General features: G+C 38.7%; 1 protein-coding gene across 6 annotated transcripts in view; it reads left to right on the top strand.

Annotated features, from left to right (window-relative positions):
• Positions 1-15,160, top strand: part of RBM33 (RNA binding motif protein 33) — a 103,293-nt gene that overhangs the window by 68,795 nt on the left and 19,338 nt on the right. For 5 of the 6 annotated variants that reach the window (XM_057416457.1, XM_057416459.1, XM_057416458.1 and 2 more), the window contains exon 15: positions 5,414-6,049. In XM_057416457.1, coding sequence (XP_057272440.1) covers positions 5,414-6,049 — 636 coding nt within the window. Of the gene's footprint in view, positions 1-5,413; positions 6,050-10,079; positions 10,634-15,160 lie in introns of those variants that run through there. The other variant, XM_057416461.1, reaches the window with a different exon arrangement.

Here is a 15,160-nt window from a genome sequence, read left to right as displayed (position 1 = left end):
AATAGCCCTGTTATACTGAAATCTTCACATGTCATTCTCCCAAATCCAGTGAATTTTGTAGCTGGGTTGTTGGATTTTATATTGCTGTCTTGTTTGTTTTAACAAGGCTCATAGTATGAAAAATAGTAGCTGCATTAAGTTACAAGACCAAATGTAACTACATCTTTTCATCTTCTTGGAAATTAACTACCTGAGAAATTGTATGTGTCTGAATTTGAGTTTTGTCCAGTTTAAATAGGCTTGATTTCTAAATTTTTGCAATGGTGCCTTCTGTTTTATGCTTAGAAGGTTCTTCTTCATCGTGATGGTTTTTTTTTCCAGTTGGAAGATCGCAAGAGGGCAGTGTGCTTCTCAGAGTAACTTAAACTTCTTAATTCTCTTCCTGCTTGTCCAAGATGTGCAGCTCCTGTGTTTGGTAGGGTGACTCATAGCTTCTGAGGGTTCAGGAGCTGATATCAGCAACATGAAATATATGATGTGGATGTAGATACGTTTATTTAAGATACTTTGTGGTTTTGAAAGCAAGCAGATAAATGACGCAACTTGGATCTAGCCTTACGTTTTATGAAGACTTGTCATGATTTTTTTTTGACAAATTATTCTAGCCTCTTTTTGTTTCTAATGTTGCAACTGAAAAAAATAACTATGAGCCTGCTGAACAGATTGTGTTTATGTCACAGATCAAACCATTTTGATTACTCTGTGTCGTGGTTTAAACCCAGTCAGGTAACTTGTTCACTCACTCCCAGTGAGTGGTGCCGAGCTGACAACAATCGAGGTCCGTGTCCCCCCCCCACCGGGGTTCTCCCCCACTCCCGGAGGAACGGGGAGGAGGATCGAAAAAAATGCAACTCCCACGGGTTGAGACAAGAACAGTCCAGCAACCAATGTACACAAATCACCACCGCTACTATCAACTACAACAATGATAAGGGAAAATAACAAGGGAAGAGAATACGATACCACCGGCCAAGAAAACGAGTTCCACCCGGAAGCCCTTGTCCTTCCGGGTAACTCCCAGTCACCCCCCACCCCGGCCATGACATGCTGTGGTATGGAATATCCTCCCTGGCTAGCCTGGGTCAGGTGCCCTGTCTCTGCTTCCTCCTGGCTTCCCCTCCTCCCTGGCAGAGCATGAGCCCCACAAAGTCCTTGGTCAGGGTAAACATCACTTAGCAACAACTGAAAACATCGGTATCACCAACACCGTTCTCAGGCTGGAAGTCAAAACACAGCACTGTACCAGCTACCACAAAGGAAAAAAAAAAACAAACATGACTGCTACTGCTGAACCCAGGACACTCTGTCCTTGCACCCATTCTGCTGAGGGACACAAGTGAGCCTGGTTGCATGATTCTGTTTTTTGTTCCCTGATAGCAAACCAGAACACTTGCAGTCTGTACGACTCAATCGTTCTATTAACTAGTAATAAAGCCTGCAGAGCTCTGAAAAGCTGTGGGATGAGTTTTTTAATTTGCTATATAAAAAGCAAGCTAATAATACTGAGACTTAAATTTCACTAGAAATTTTATTTCCTTGGTTTAGAGCATGTCTTTGCTGTCTTTTCCTCAGTTAACAGTGCCATTCTAAGTTCTCCTGGAGAACGATGGAAGACAGCTACTTGTCTTACTGCTGCTCCTCAGCTAAACTCAGAAAAGCTGCCTGTAACATTTTCTTTTGGCACTTGCCATCAAAGCTGCTTTGGATCTTGGGGCAGAAGAAAAGCCTATAGCTAAGGCTCAGTCTTCCCTTCAAACCAGAATGAAATATAATGTGTTCACGAACTGTTCAAAGATGGATGAGACTGTCCCCTAAACAAAAACCAAAACTCCCCAAACTCAACAACAATAACAAAAAAAAAGACTTTCACAAAGCCAAGGGAACTGATTTGCATCTCTGGCCTTTTATACGCTGTAGCATTCTCTAAAAGGAAGAGCTGTTTCCAATATACCATTTTTTTCATGTTGTGGAATTTTCTACGAAGTGTGACACATCAATAGTTTATCCAGAAAAAAGGCTGCTCTGAGGTTTTTTTCTGCTTCTTCACCTACAGATAATGTTGGTTTTGGCATCAAACTTCCAAACACAAGCTCTGAACTTTATGACAACTTTGAAGGATATCTACTCTTTCCCAGATGTTTTTTTTTGTTGGTTTTTTTTTTTGTGGGGTTTTTTTGGTTGTTTTTTTGGTTTTTTTGGGTTTTTTTGTTGTTTTTTTGTTGGTTTTTTTTTGTTGGTTTTTTCGCGGGGGAGGCGAAATGCATTTTTTACTGCTTGTTGGAAAAATCTGTATTGGGCTTATTAAACTAATAGGATGAAAATCATTATCAGTCGGTATCATGTACTGTTTCCATTTTGACCCAAAGTACTGTCTTGCCTGTTCTGTACGATGAAGCTCCTTATTACGTACCATAGGTCATATATATACGCGCACCCACACTCTGTAATACAGTATACATAAGGTGCTTTTAAAGCTGATCAGCAGAGGATTTAATTGCCACTGTTTTCATCCTAGTAAAAAACTTCTTGTCATTCTGAATCTGTTCTGTTGGGTCATTGTGCAACTAGTTTCAATTAAACCTGACTCCTAATGCAGATACTCTGTTAATCATCAAGCTGTTAAATTATTTGGTCTTCCTCTAGCTGCAAGGGGATTTTACTGAGAACAGTAGTAGGAACTTGCTTATGATGGTGAAGGATGTAGGTCTACCTATAGCCCATTAACAGGCTGATCTGCAGTTGTGAAATAACCTCAGAGCTCTTGGCCCTTGATGTTTAAGATTATTCTTTAAGAAGGGATCGACTTCTTAGGATTATTACTGATTTCCCAAGTTTTGAGTTTAGTTCCTGAAAGGAAAATTTCAGATTGTATTTGAGCTCAAGTTACCTGAATACTGTACTAAACATTCATCTAATTTCATACGTGTTGGTGTTACAGTTTGTCAGTTGTCTTCTGAGTTTAATGCTAGTGTAGTGGAAATCAGCGTATCTGTTCAAGCGATGTTGCATGGATGTATTGGCCAGAGTCCCTCAGGATGTTCATTTACTGTCTGCTGGCAAGACTCATTTAAGTGTGCTGCAAAGTTCACATACCTGTGCTGCTATATGTAACTTTGCGGTAATGTTTGGAAGTTATACATCATGATCCACCTCTTTTGAGGCCTTCAGAGCTTTTTAGATGATAAAATGAGCAGACAGTCCTAATAATAAAGGACAGCTCATAAAAGAGCTGGTCTTAATGCAGACTTGTGATGGTATTGACATCTTAAGTTGAATATAAGTTAAAAATACTCCAAAGGTAAGTTTGGTACTGGCTTGCTGGAATCCATCAAACCTGTTTAGGTAAAATGTTGAATATTATGATTTGAAGGAAAGCAAATGGCTAAACAAATTCATTAAGTTAAACATGATTTCTGTTTGGGCAGTTTCATTAACTGAGATATTTACTGTCTCTGAAAATGACTGAAAATTTTCTTTGCTGCATCAGAATCAGCATAGCAGCATATCCTCCTCCTGTCTGTATCTTATCTGTATTTTCTCATCATATGAAAACTAAAGGGCCTTACCCTTTGACTGTATTTTGTAAGGATAGTAGTTTGTTGTTGTTTTTTTTTGTTTGTGTTTTTTTTTTTTTTACTACAATCCAGCATCTCCAGTTTTCAATATAAGGTGAAATACTTGAGTTTCCTTCTGTAGGAGCATGCTTCTGTCTATCAACAGTGACCTGTAATCTTGTTCTTACAGTGATTAATTATTAATTACCACCACCATAGTCCAAAAAGTATAGAGGAAGATCAGAACCTTTTAGTACGTGAAGCAGTCTCATAAAAAGGGAAAGCGTTAGGCCTCATCCCTGAATTTAAAAAAAAAAAAAACAACAAAAAAACGAATTTTGCAAATCCAGTTTTAGAGGAGTCTTAGCCATTGTTTAGGCTGGATGTCTAGTGTGAGACATGCAGCTGTTTTTTAGTAATTGTGGGAATAAACCCTATCAATACGTGCTAAGGAAAGAAGCAGTTACTGCTGTAGAAAACAGCCATTCAGGATTTGTGCATCTGGATTCTATGAGTACAAATACGACAACTGGACTTTTAGATCTGTGAACCAACTTTATGGTTGTATATGTTCAGTTCTGCAGTTTCTTTTGTTTGTTTTTTCCCCTTGGGTTGGTGAGGATTCTGGGGCATATCAGGAATGAAAGCTCTTAAATTAAGGTGGGGGGGGGGGGGGGGTAATTACACATTTGGTGTACAAAAAATGGCATTTATGTTGTGAAAAGTTTGCACTTGTTTGCTGCAGGGTAAATAACTTCATCGTGGATTCCCAATTTTTGAGAAATATTTTAGTATTTATGCTGCAATTTACTGACATGCAAAGTATTGTTAATTTGAGACCCTGTTTTTGTTAGGGGTGATTAATATATACTAAGTAGAATGTTGTGCTTATTTGTAAGCAGGCTGTATATGTCAAGTATCTAAATCTTCCAAATGGATGAAAAGAAAGAAGTATAATGAAAAAAGTCTGCTTTGTAATTTTGAAAAATTCGTGCGATTATATCATACGAGCAATTTGGTTTCTTTTCTGGGATGATGAGCATCAGCATTCCTTGACTGTTGTCCATTATTTATACAACTTTTCGTAAGAACCCGTTCTGCCAAAGTTGAACCTTGAGAAAGGTTATTTGTTAGTGTGTAATTCTTTCAGAAGAGCCCAGGGCTGGAATATTAAAGGCATTCTCTATATACTATTAATATTCCAACACTGCATTTGGCAACATTTTGATTCTGAAGAGAGTGCATGAGTTCAAGGTCAGAGAGATTGACTTGTGCTGTTCATTATAACCAATTACTGTGTGACAAATGAGTTTGAGATCAGGCTGAAAATTCTGTGAGAAAAATCAATAGTTCTAATCAGGGCCTTTCAGGTCATTTACCACCCTACCTTTTGTTACTTTGTCAGAAAAGAGCAAGATAAAACCTGTGTGACAGTGGGTTGCCTCTGTATTGTTACCTTCCATTTGAAACATATTTTGATATCTTGAATTACAGTGATAGTTTAATTGGTTTTAGAAGCTTCTAAATGAGTTCCAATTTGTAAAACTTCATTAGATTTTAATAATTTTCTTTTCATATTCTGATCAGATTTTCAGCTGGTGTTGAAGCTTTTCTGTTTAGGAAGTTAGTATATGTAAGTCCTAAACCAGATTTGAGCTGTTTGTCTGTAATGAATAGCAACTAAAACTTTCCAGCAGATACACTCCAGTAGTAGCCTTAATTTGGTATCACGGATAATTTCAAAAGCTCTTCAAAGAGTTATAGCTTTACAACATCTGAAACAACAATTCAGGTGTTGTTTTGACCAAGCTGGGCATTTGTTAAGAATTTAATAAATTCATTTGTATTTTCCTGTATAGTATCCAGATGAAGATGAAGAAACTAGATTGTATCGCTTGAAGATAGAAGAGCAGAAGCGTCTAAGAGAAGAAATCCTGAAACAAAAGGAGCTGAGGCGGCAGCAGCAGGCTGGTGCTAGAAAGAGAGAATTGCTTGAAAGACTTGCGCAGCAGCAGCAGCAACCTTCTACGCAACAGTCCTACATGCAGCAGGAGGACGACTCATCCGAGTACCCCACCAATGGCAGCCCTTACATACCCCATTCTGGCTTACAGACCAGGCAAAATGTGAAAAACAGACTCCTTGTTAGAAAGCAAGATACGGTAGTTCCAAATATCCAACCCAAACCCACAGATTTCCCACAGGTTGGGGCAAATATGCAGTATCAAGGACAGCAGATGAAGCCAGCGAAGCAGCTGAGGCAGACTAGAACAATACCTTTGAGTTCACCTCAGGCGCCACAGAAAGTATTGCAGACAAAGCCTGCTGCAGCATCACTGCCCACAACACAGACTGCTCGAGTGGCTTCGGTACAAGCAAGGCCACAGGAACTGAAATCTGGCGTGAAAAGGACTGTCATGCACCGGACAAACTGTGGTAGTGGAGATGAGCCCCATGTCGGCAGCAAAGTCAGGGTGATTAAGTTGTCAGGAGGGGTAAGTTTCCAAGGCTCATATTGTGTGTGTGTGTTGTGGTTTGTTTTTGTGTGTTTCATTCTGTGCAATCCCCAAATAAAATATGGGCCTAAGCTGATAAGGGAAGTAGCAGGTTTAGCAGATGTAATAGTCCATATTTTATGTTTTCAGAACTGTAAGTTATTAGCAGTTATCACTCAGAAATTAATGTTTCCTGTGATACTTTACTGCCAAGCAGTTATCATTGAAACATCATTGAAATAATACTCCTATAAGTTGTAACCTGAGTCTGAAAGACTCCTCCACAGAGCTCCTTTTGCTTAAAGTTAATAGGTCTGATATTTGGTCAGAGAAAAGGGTTTGGATGGCTCTTTTTAAGGTTTGGTTAAAAGCCAGCTCTGCTTACTTAGTAGTTGAAGCCACCTGATTTGATTGTGTGCTAGTGTTGATGTGTTTTCTGTACACAAGGGAAGATTGTTTCATTTTCTTGGAAAGTGTGTTTTGAAACTAAGCAGTGTATCTGAGGGGGATATTTTCTGACACAGGCTGGGTTTGAAATGTTACCATTTCACTTCTGCATCTAAATGAGATTTCCTTATCTTTGGATTAGGGATCTATTATCTTGCAGAATGTCCCTTGAGCACTGGTGTTGTGGAAGAGTCACAATGCTGATCTTGATGGCAGTGTGCCTATTTAAGATTTGGGGCTTTGGTTAGAAGGTATCTCTACCAAATTTCTTCTGTCTTAATGAAAAGACAAGTTAATTTGTTAGGGCTCTAAAGCAAGTGAGAGGAGGGGACATAGTGAGATGGCATTATCAGTGCGAAGACTGTCCTCAGGTTTAATGCTGAGGAAGAAGGGAGGATGTGGTGTGGGCTTAATGCTGTGGTGCATTGGAGGTAGTTTATTTTGGAAGAATGCTACTTAAATTATTTAGAGCATTCATTGGGGAAACTTGCAGAACTGCTGTAAATCTGTAACAAAGCGAACAGTGTGTTTACAGAGACTGAACAAGGCTTTGGAGGCTAGACTTTCCTCTGTAAAATGGGGAGAAAGTCAAAATGCCAGAGTCTTAACTACTTTTTAGAAACGTTTTTCTGCAGCTCATAAAACTTAAATGCATTTAAAATTGTGAACTGCATAATGACCATGTGGTCTTTCAAAATATTAACATTAAGGGCCTTAGTGACCACATAGAGCTGACAGCAGCTTAGCTTGGAGTATGTCTAATTCCTCCTCAGACAGGCTAACTTAAGTGCAGAAGAATAAACTGCAAGAAGCTGAAAGAAAATGATTCTGTTGGGCTAAAAATACTTATATATAAAATATGTCTGAAGGAATCCCAGTGGCCTGCAAGAGGTGTGACAGGTTTGTTGTTCATGAATAATTGAATAAAGCAATCATGCGCAACTTCTTTTATTATGTGGTGAAACAAAACACCAGTCACCACTGTATACAGCTCTTCTTAACAAATGGTTATCAGTGCCCACAGTAGCATTCTCAATGAAATATTTTTTTATCATAATACTCTTTCATAAAACCGTGTTTTGTTTCAGATAAGCCTCATGGTAAGCAAGAACAATTAGCTTTGTTAAATACATTGCAACCCCTCTTTCATTGCATACAGAAACAGATTTGCTCTGTCCATCTTAACTTTCAGAAACTGAGGCTTTAGCAAGATAAAGCAGGCTCTTCACGTGTAGCCTTTGTTGTTTCTTTTTGTATTGCCATGGCCATTTTAAGTTTTCCTTCCAACTGTGGAAGAATAAAAGCAGGCATTGCAATTAGTTATTCAACATTGATCAAGGTAGTTGATTAATTTTTAATTAGTGCCAAGCTGAATCTATGACTTTGTTTCTTTGACCACACAAGGCAAAAGAAAAAATTGAGCAGCAGGGGGGCCAATCTTGTCCATTTTGACAGGATTTTGAAGAAGAATTAATTAAAAGCTACTTGGACTCTGAATACTGTAAAGATCACAGATCACATTTAGTTTCTGTTTCTAGTGCTTAGTCCTGCCACATGCTATATTTATTTTTCACAACTTTTGCCTCAGTGTTAAATATAAGGCAAAAAACAGATCTCATGTTTTCTACCCATTCTCCTTAGTGCCTTCTCTAATTCCCTGCCTTTGGCCAAAGGGCTGGCTGGTATCCCTTACCTGTATGCACTGACTCGATCCTGCACTTAAGCAGCCCTGCTGTTGCTCTCAGTCCAAACGCTTGTACCCTTTTTCCTTTCTAGAGCTCTGTGCAGAAATGTTTTGAATACCTGTGTAAAGTTAGATGGCTTTTGATTAAATGCAATGTAGGTTAGACGCAGTGCAGGTTCCTTTTCAGAGCTCTCTTGATTCATGTTGGTAAAGACTTGGAAAGTCCCTTCTCTTACAGCCTGTCAGCATGATAGTAGAGTTGCCAGCAGAAGAAGCTGGTGGACCAAATTGACCTGAAACAGGAGCTGGTAGCAAGGGCTGTGTAAATTTATATAAGAAATCCCCATCCCTGGCAGTGTTCAAGGCCAGGTTGGATGAAGCTTTGAGCAACCTGGTCTATTGCAAGGTGTCCCTGCCCATGGCAGGGGCTTAGAACTGGATGAACTTTAAGGTCCTTTCTAAGCCAAAACATTCTGTGATTCTATGAAATTTAGTAGGACCATCTGCAGAACTAGGATTAAATGATGCTGTGCTGTTGGTGATGTTTTTTAACAGATAGGAGATGTACTTGTTAAGATTTGTGGTATACAAGTACTACTGGAAGTATCTTTCCCAGTTTAAGCATCTACATTAATTTGTGTTGCTGGGCACTGCAGTACTACAGAGGATTTCTGACCTCCAAGTAGAAGTATCCCTTGTTATGGAAGAAGTCAAAATATCTGTCTGTTTCCATAATACTCTCTCTTGAGGAGATTTTGTTTTATAAGTATTTTTATGGAATTGTAAGAATTACTAATTATATTCCAGTAAGTATTTTAATTTGTCTAGTTTATGTGATATATAAGATGCCTTAATCTATGGTTTCTTAAAGAAAAGGGAATTAGAAAATAATTCACCATTTCTTGTATGTCAGACTAAGTCTGCACATCTAAGTGACACATGTTGGGTACTGTCAGTGATTTTTTTTGTCTGGGGTTTTTTGGTTGTTTTTTGTTGGGTTTTTGTTTTGTGTTTTTTTTTTTTTGTTATTATTATGTTTTTGCTTTTTTAAACAAATCCCTCTACTTCTTTCCCTTTAAATGTTATGTTCCTGAAAATAAGGCAGTGGTTAGCAATGAACTCTGATTTGATTTATTTATTATGGAGGCCCAAATAACTTTTAGTGGATCCAGTGTCATTTATGGTTTGTGTGACAAGGCTTCAGAGCCATCCTTTCCAGGTATAAGAGTAAAAGAAAATAGGGGTGAAAGGACCATAGAAATAATTTATTTTGTTTTGAAGGTGGAGATGAACTCTGTAGCATTACTGACAGATTTTTTCAGTCTATTTCTGAGATCTCATTATTGGAGATTTCTTTGGCCATCTGTTCCAGTGTCCAGTGTGCACATTAAGGAGAATTCTTATATTGACCAAACTGCAATATTCAGTCTATGACTATTTGTATTAAACTTCAGTCTTTCCAAACCTTCATGATTCCGTGATTCTATTCTGTGATTGAGAGAGGCAGGAAAGAATTTATATCCCTTTGTGGCACTTTCTCTTTTAAAAGATCTCTTAACTGTTTCTGAGCACTAATATCCTTCACTCCCTCTTGATGGGGCATGTTCTCTCACAGTTTGGCTGTTTGTGGTGGTGGTCTTTGGGCTCTCTGTGATCAGTCTGTTGGTAAATAGTTCTAGGACCAAGTGTAACTGAATTTCTTAAGCCAATATATTAGCAGTGCTTTTACTCATGGAGGAACTGGTTTGTACTAGCTGTGACCTTAGATATCTTAAGATTATATGAAATGTGTGCTGAACATGTTTTTTCATTTAGTTGGATTTTCTGTTGGAAATAGCATTTTAAACTCACTGTATCATTCAGCCATCTTAATATTGTTGTTGGGTGATTTCTCTTTAGCCAGAAAATAGCCTGCCATTTTCAAAGAGATGTGTGTCTGTCCCAGAGGCCTGAAAATGCTGATTCTTATGCTGCACCAAGAACACACCAGTCTTTGTCACTGTGGAAAGCTGCACAATGAGTTTTTTTCATGGATGTATAAAAATACATAAAAACACGTAATAGATAAAAATACATAAAAATCTCATTGTTCCCTCTTGCATTAAAAGCAATATCTTATTAGTGATCATAATTCCTGAAAACCTGGAATGCTTCATCTGAAAAGCTTGAAGAAGAGCTGAGACGTTCTTTTGTTTGGAAATCTTGTCACAAAAACTTTGATTGGGTTATAAAAAGAAAAAGGGAATTGGAATGGAAGCTAGCAAGCTTGATTCATATTTAGAATAATTGAAAAGTGTTAAGAAATTAATATGGAGTTCTAAGTATGGAAAAAGACTGATTGAAATGATTCTTGTTCAATAATGTAACCTTATCATACACCCTCACTTAATGTTTGTACTTATTTCTACTTGCATGTTTATGTTCAAGTGTAATTAAAAATATTTGAATTGAAAGCTCTATAGCGCCTTTCATCTAAATATGTCAGGAATTACAAACACTAGGATTTTTGTCATTTCTTTGACAAGTTCTTGAGGAAACCCCTTACCCAGCTCTGCAGTGCTACCAGCTGCGAGAAACAACACAGAAACGCTTGCCATATGTGGTCCTGTTATTTTTTATGAAGCAAGAGAATGGCATTGTGTTTTGTTTGTATACCACTACTTGAAGGAAGCATGGATGATGTCCATATTCTGTGGACTGAAGGAGCTGCAGAAAACGTCGTATCTGATTGCCTGGGGATCATGTTTGTCACTTAGTGTTGAAATGGGCAAAACCCTTGAAGCAGTACTAATACAAGTGCTGCTGGAAAAGGACTGCCTGCCACAACCTGCAAGATTTCAGTCTGGACATATTTCACAAATGGGCATTAATTCATTAATTCAATCTCAAAATAAAAAAAAGGAAGCCCTTTGGTATTCCAATTATGAAGAAGGCATGGTATTTTCATGAAACATTTGGAAATGAGCAGTACCCTGTCCTCCCAGTCCTCTCGTGAGGAGGGTCCCTATAGAGACACTATTTCATGGCTCAGGGTAGTGAGACAGACTGTGTTCTACTGTTTGGGGCATATTCGGGTACCGGGAAGATGAAATACGGGGGCAGGTGTGGATGCACTTAGCAACTAGAGGGATTTAAACTGAACACCACCAGATGCAGACAGTACTTTTTATGGGTTTCTAATAAAATCTTTGAAAGTGGGAAGAAAGATCTCCCTAAATTGAATTTAAGTTTGCTGTGGATAACTTGGAACTAAAGTGCAATAAAGTGTTTCTGTTGTAGGCTTCAGAACAGGTTTCTGCTTTTCCTCAGGAGACTTTTAAATTGTATGTTGAAGAAGAGCGCTGCTTTCTCCTGAACACCCTGAAAGCAAGGCATTTGATATTGCTTGTCGCTCTTGTTAAGTCTCAAAGGAGAGTTTTTCAACCATCATGTTATAGTGCAGAATTCATATTGATAGGATGTTGGTGTTAGAGTATCTAGTAGCCCAGTTTCCTGCTAGAAATGACTAAAGGCAGCCTTGGCACTTCTAAAGTGCATTACTGTCCTGAATTCAGCAGTAGCAGTCATTTTTCTCCTTCTTAGTAGCTGGTGCAGTGCTGTGGTTTTGACTTTCAGCCTGGGAACAACGCTGATAACACCAATGGTTTTAGTTGCTGCTCAGTAATGTTTAGTCTGACCAAGGACTTTGTGAGTCTCATGGTCTGCCAGTGAGGAGGGGAAGCCAGGAGGAAGCAGAGATGGGACTTCTGACCAAACTGACCAAAGAGGTATTCCATACCACAGCACGTCATGCCCAGTATGTAAACTGGGGGCAGTCACCTGGAAGGGTTAGATCACTGCTCTGTTGGGCTGGGTATCAGTCGATGGGTGGTGAGCGGTTGTATTCTCTTCCCTGGTTATTTCCCTTATCATTATTATTATTGGTGGTAGCAGCAGTGGTTTGTGTTATACCTTAGTAACTGGACTGTTCTTATCTCAACCTGTGGGAGTTACATTCTTTCGATTCTCCTCCCCATCCCTCCAGGAGCGGGGGGAGGAAGGAGGGGGGAGTGAGCGAATGATTGCGTGGTTTCTGGGTTGCTGGCTGGGCTTAAACCATGACAATTACAAAGAGAGCTAGTTTTGAAATGAAAATGAATTGAATGCGGTCTCTTAACTGAGGGAAGCATGTAGATTTGTCCAATTCAAATTTACTATTTCCAGAAGTCACAAATGCGTTTGTTAAATGGTATTTCAGGTTTGACCAGCTGGAATGGACTAGAGTACAGAGGTGTGGGAGAATCCTAACACTGTAAGTGGTTGGGAAGGGAGGTAATGCAGGTTGTCTATCAAGACTGTACAAGGACCTTAGGGGAGCACACCAAAAGGGTTTGATGCCATTAGTTTTAAGCTTCAAGGAACGTAAACCCGAAAAAATGGACATGACAGAAGAAGGCAAACTCTTAATTGTTCTGGTTTCTGATATCCAGTGCCGGCTTTCTGTGCTGGGAAGTACTCCTTTAGGAACTTTAGGCTGTCAGAAGTTTTGAATTGCTGATGTTTTCCAGCAGGAGTCTTTTCTCCTGGTGATTCCCCTGTGTGCCACTCAAATCACATTGAGAAGGAGCCAGGAAACTTGCTCAAAGCCATGTTTATTGACATTACATTGCATTATATACTTTGCAGACAGCAACATAAAAATGAGGCTACTTCGCAGAGTATTACACATATCCAGTCCTGAACTCTGATTTTCCTGTAGCTTTGACACAGAATTCATAGTTTTTTGCATTATGAACTCGTGGGTGGTTGTGCTAGAAACACATGTAGTCGTGATTCAACGTCTGATCAACTGTGTTTCTGGCACTCCTGGTGAAACTTCAGTGTAGCATGGCTATGACTTGAATTCTCTAGCATCATTTTGACCAGTCCTTCTCCATGCCTTAATTTTCTTCTTGGGCAGTTGAGGAGATACTTAAGGTAAGAATTCTATTAGTACATGAGATTAAATGGAATTGGCTGTTTTTTCTGCAAGATGTTTTCTTCTTGCTGTTCTGACTTTTCATACACCATGAAGTGCAGAAGATAGTCTTCATCACATCATGGCTCACTGAAGTGTAGCGCCGTCTTTTTGTCACAGGACGGGAACTATTTCTGCACTTCATTTATTGCATAGTCTGGGTGCTCTTGTTTGAGGTAAGTTAGTTCCATGGAAAAGTTCTAGGCTGGGAGAATAACCTGTAATTCACTGGCTAGTACCAGAAATTTTTTTATTTTTTTTTTCTGGTGTGGATGGGGAATGCTTTGATTGTTCTACTGCTTTGTGTAGTCTGATGTAGCTTATTTCTGTGTGTACTCTCAGCCAAAACTAGACCATTAGTATGTCTTAAACTGGTTGTTAATGATGAGTTGTCTATTGACAGTGTATTCTAGCCTGGCTGGAGAGCAGGAGTTTTCTTAAGTACTGTTATTCTTGAACTTAAAAAGATACTTTTAAATGTCTTAGAAGGCCTTTAAAAAAAAAAGTCTCCAGGTGTTTCTCAGTGTCATTTGGCAGATTGAAAACAGATCTTCAGCTGTTCAGAAACAGTGCTTGATCACATCACTTGGTTGTGGGATATTTGGCAAGTGATTAGGCTTCATATTCCCACTTCCCCCCATCTGTCAACTAGCCATATCAAAGTGCTAGAGCATTTGGAGCACCAGTCAAAGAGAAATAGCATATTATTAGGGATTTGCCTTTAATACTTCTTCCTGATAACTGTAATGAGAAAAATATTCATATATATTAGATGATAGTCCTTCTTGCTTTAAGTGTTGGGTTTTTTTTTTCCATCTGTTTGTTACATGAGGAACACAGTTGTCTGTGTAGGCATCTGTCCTTTTTACTGTAGTCAGTCTCACTAAAATACAAGTTTATGTATGACAACCTATGTAGCTGATGAATAGTAGTTTCTCTTGTCCTTGAAGTGAAGATGAACTTAATAAGCTATAGGATGGTGTTTTTTTTCACTTCTTCACTAGTGTGATACTGTAGAGGTACTAATTTCTGAAATACTGACTTAAACTAGCAACAGATGAGGGGTTTCTCCTTTCTTAAAGGAAATCAATTACAAGACATTTTTGGATTGAGATTTTCCTGCAAGATTTAAGCCTTCATCATGCTACAGAGAATTTGAGTTACAGTGCATGGAAGAAAAGATGAAAACATTTTGCTTCTCTGTTATTTTTACACAAATCAACCAGAGTTTATTTCCTTTAAGTGCTTTATCCAGCATGCACATCCCTTTACTATTGGGTGATTTTGAATTAGCTTTATAAAGATTACATGGATAGACACAGCATTGTCGTAGTTAATAGAAACCTGTGCAGTGAGGTCTATGGGCTGCAAGATCACTAACAGTGCCAATGACAGTGAAGTATGGCCTTATCGAAAGGAGAATTCATAAGAGGCTGCCCTGGGACACTGCACCACTGTCCTTCTGTGTATCCTGACAATGTTATCTGTCCTCTCAGTACGGAGTATCAAATGTCTGTCACGAGTACAGAAATTAATTTAATGTCACCTGAAGACATGCAATTAATCTTTTAGAGGTTTTCATAATACCTTTACAGAAAGAGTTGCCAGTTTGGCGGATTTGGATTTTGGGGTTTAGCAGAAGATAAGGAAAATTAATTTTTCATCAGGGTTAATACAAGCTAGCAGGGCCACAAAGGCTGAGAGAAATGGTTTGGGAATTTGTCAAGTGTTGTCACTCTAGAATAATGCTGCTTAACGTCTGATAGGTGTAATCAAGAGTTGAGATTTCTATAGAGGAGGATTAATCAATTTGCTCACTACAGAATGCAAGTTGGTGATACCATTTCTTCATGGGGTTTAAGAATGAAAATAAGATTTGATCTGTCAAATTGCAAGCGGCTCTGACAGTATCAATAGGCATTTTTATCAGTACATTTTAAAGCATTTGTTATAAATAAATTTGTCCTGCTAATGTTGGTGGCAA

This window comes from Pezoporus wallicus, unplaced genomic scaffold, assembly GCF_028554395.1.
Source record: "Pezoporus wallicus isolate ANWC-B61680 ecotype Strahan unplaced genomic scaffold, APGP_CSIRO_Pwel_v1 contig_3847, whole genome shotgun sequence".
In the NCBI taxonomy this organism is placed as follows: domain Eukaryota; kingdom Metazoa; phylum Chordata; class Aves; order Psittaciformes; family Psittacidae; genus Pezoporus; species Pezoporus wallicus.
The sequence above is the reverse complement of the archived record's forward strand: the minus strand, read 5'-3'. Positions and strand labels throughout refer to the sequence as shown.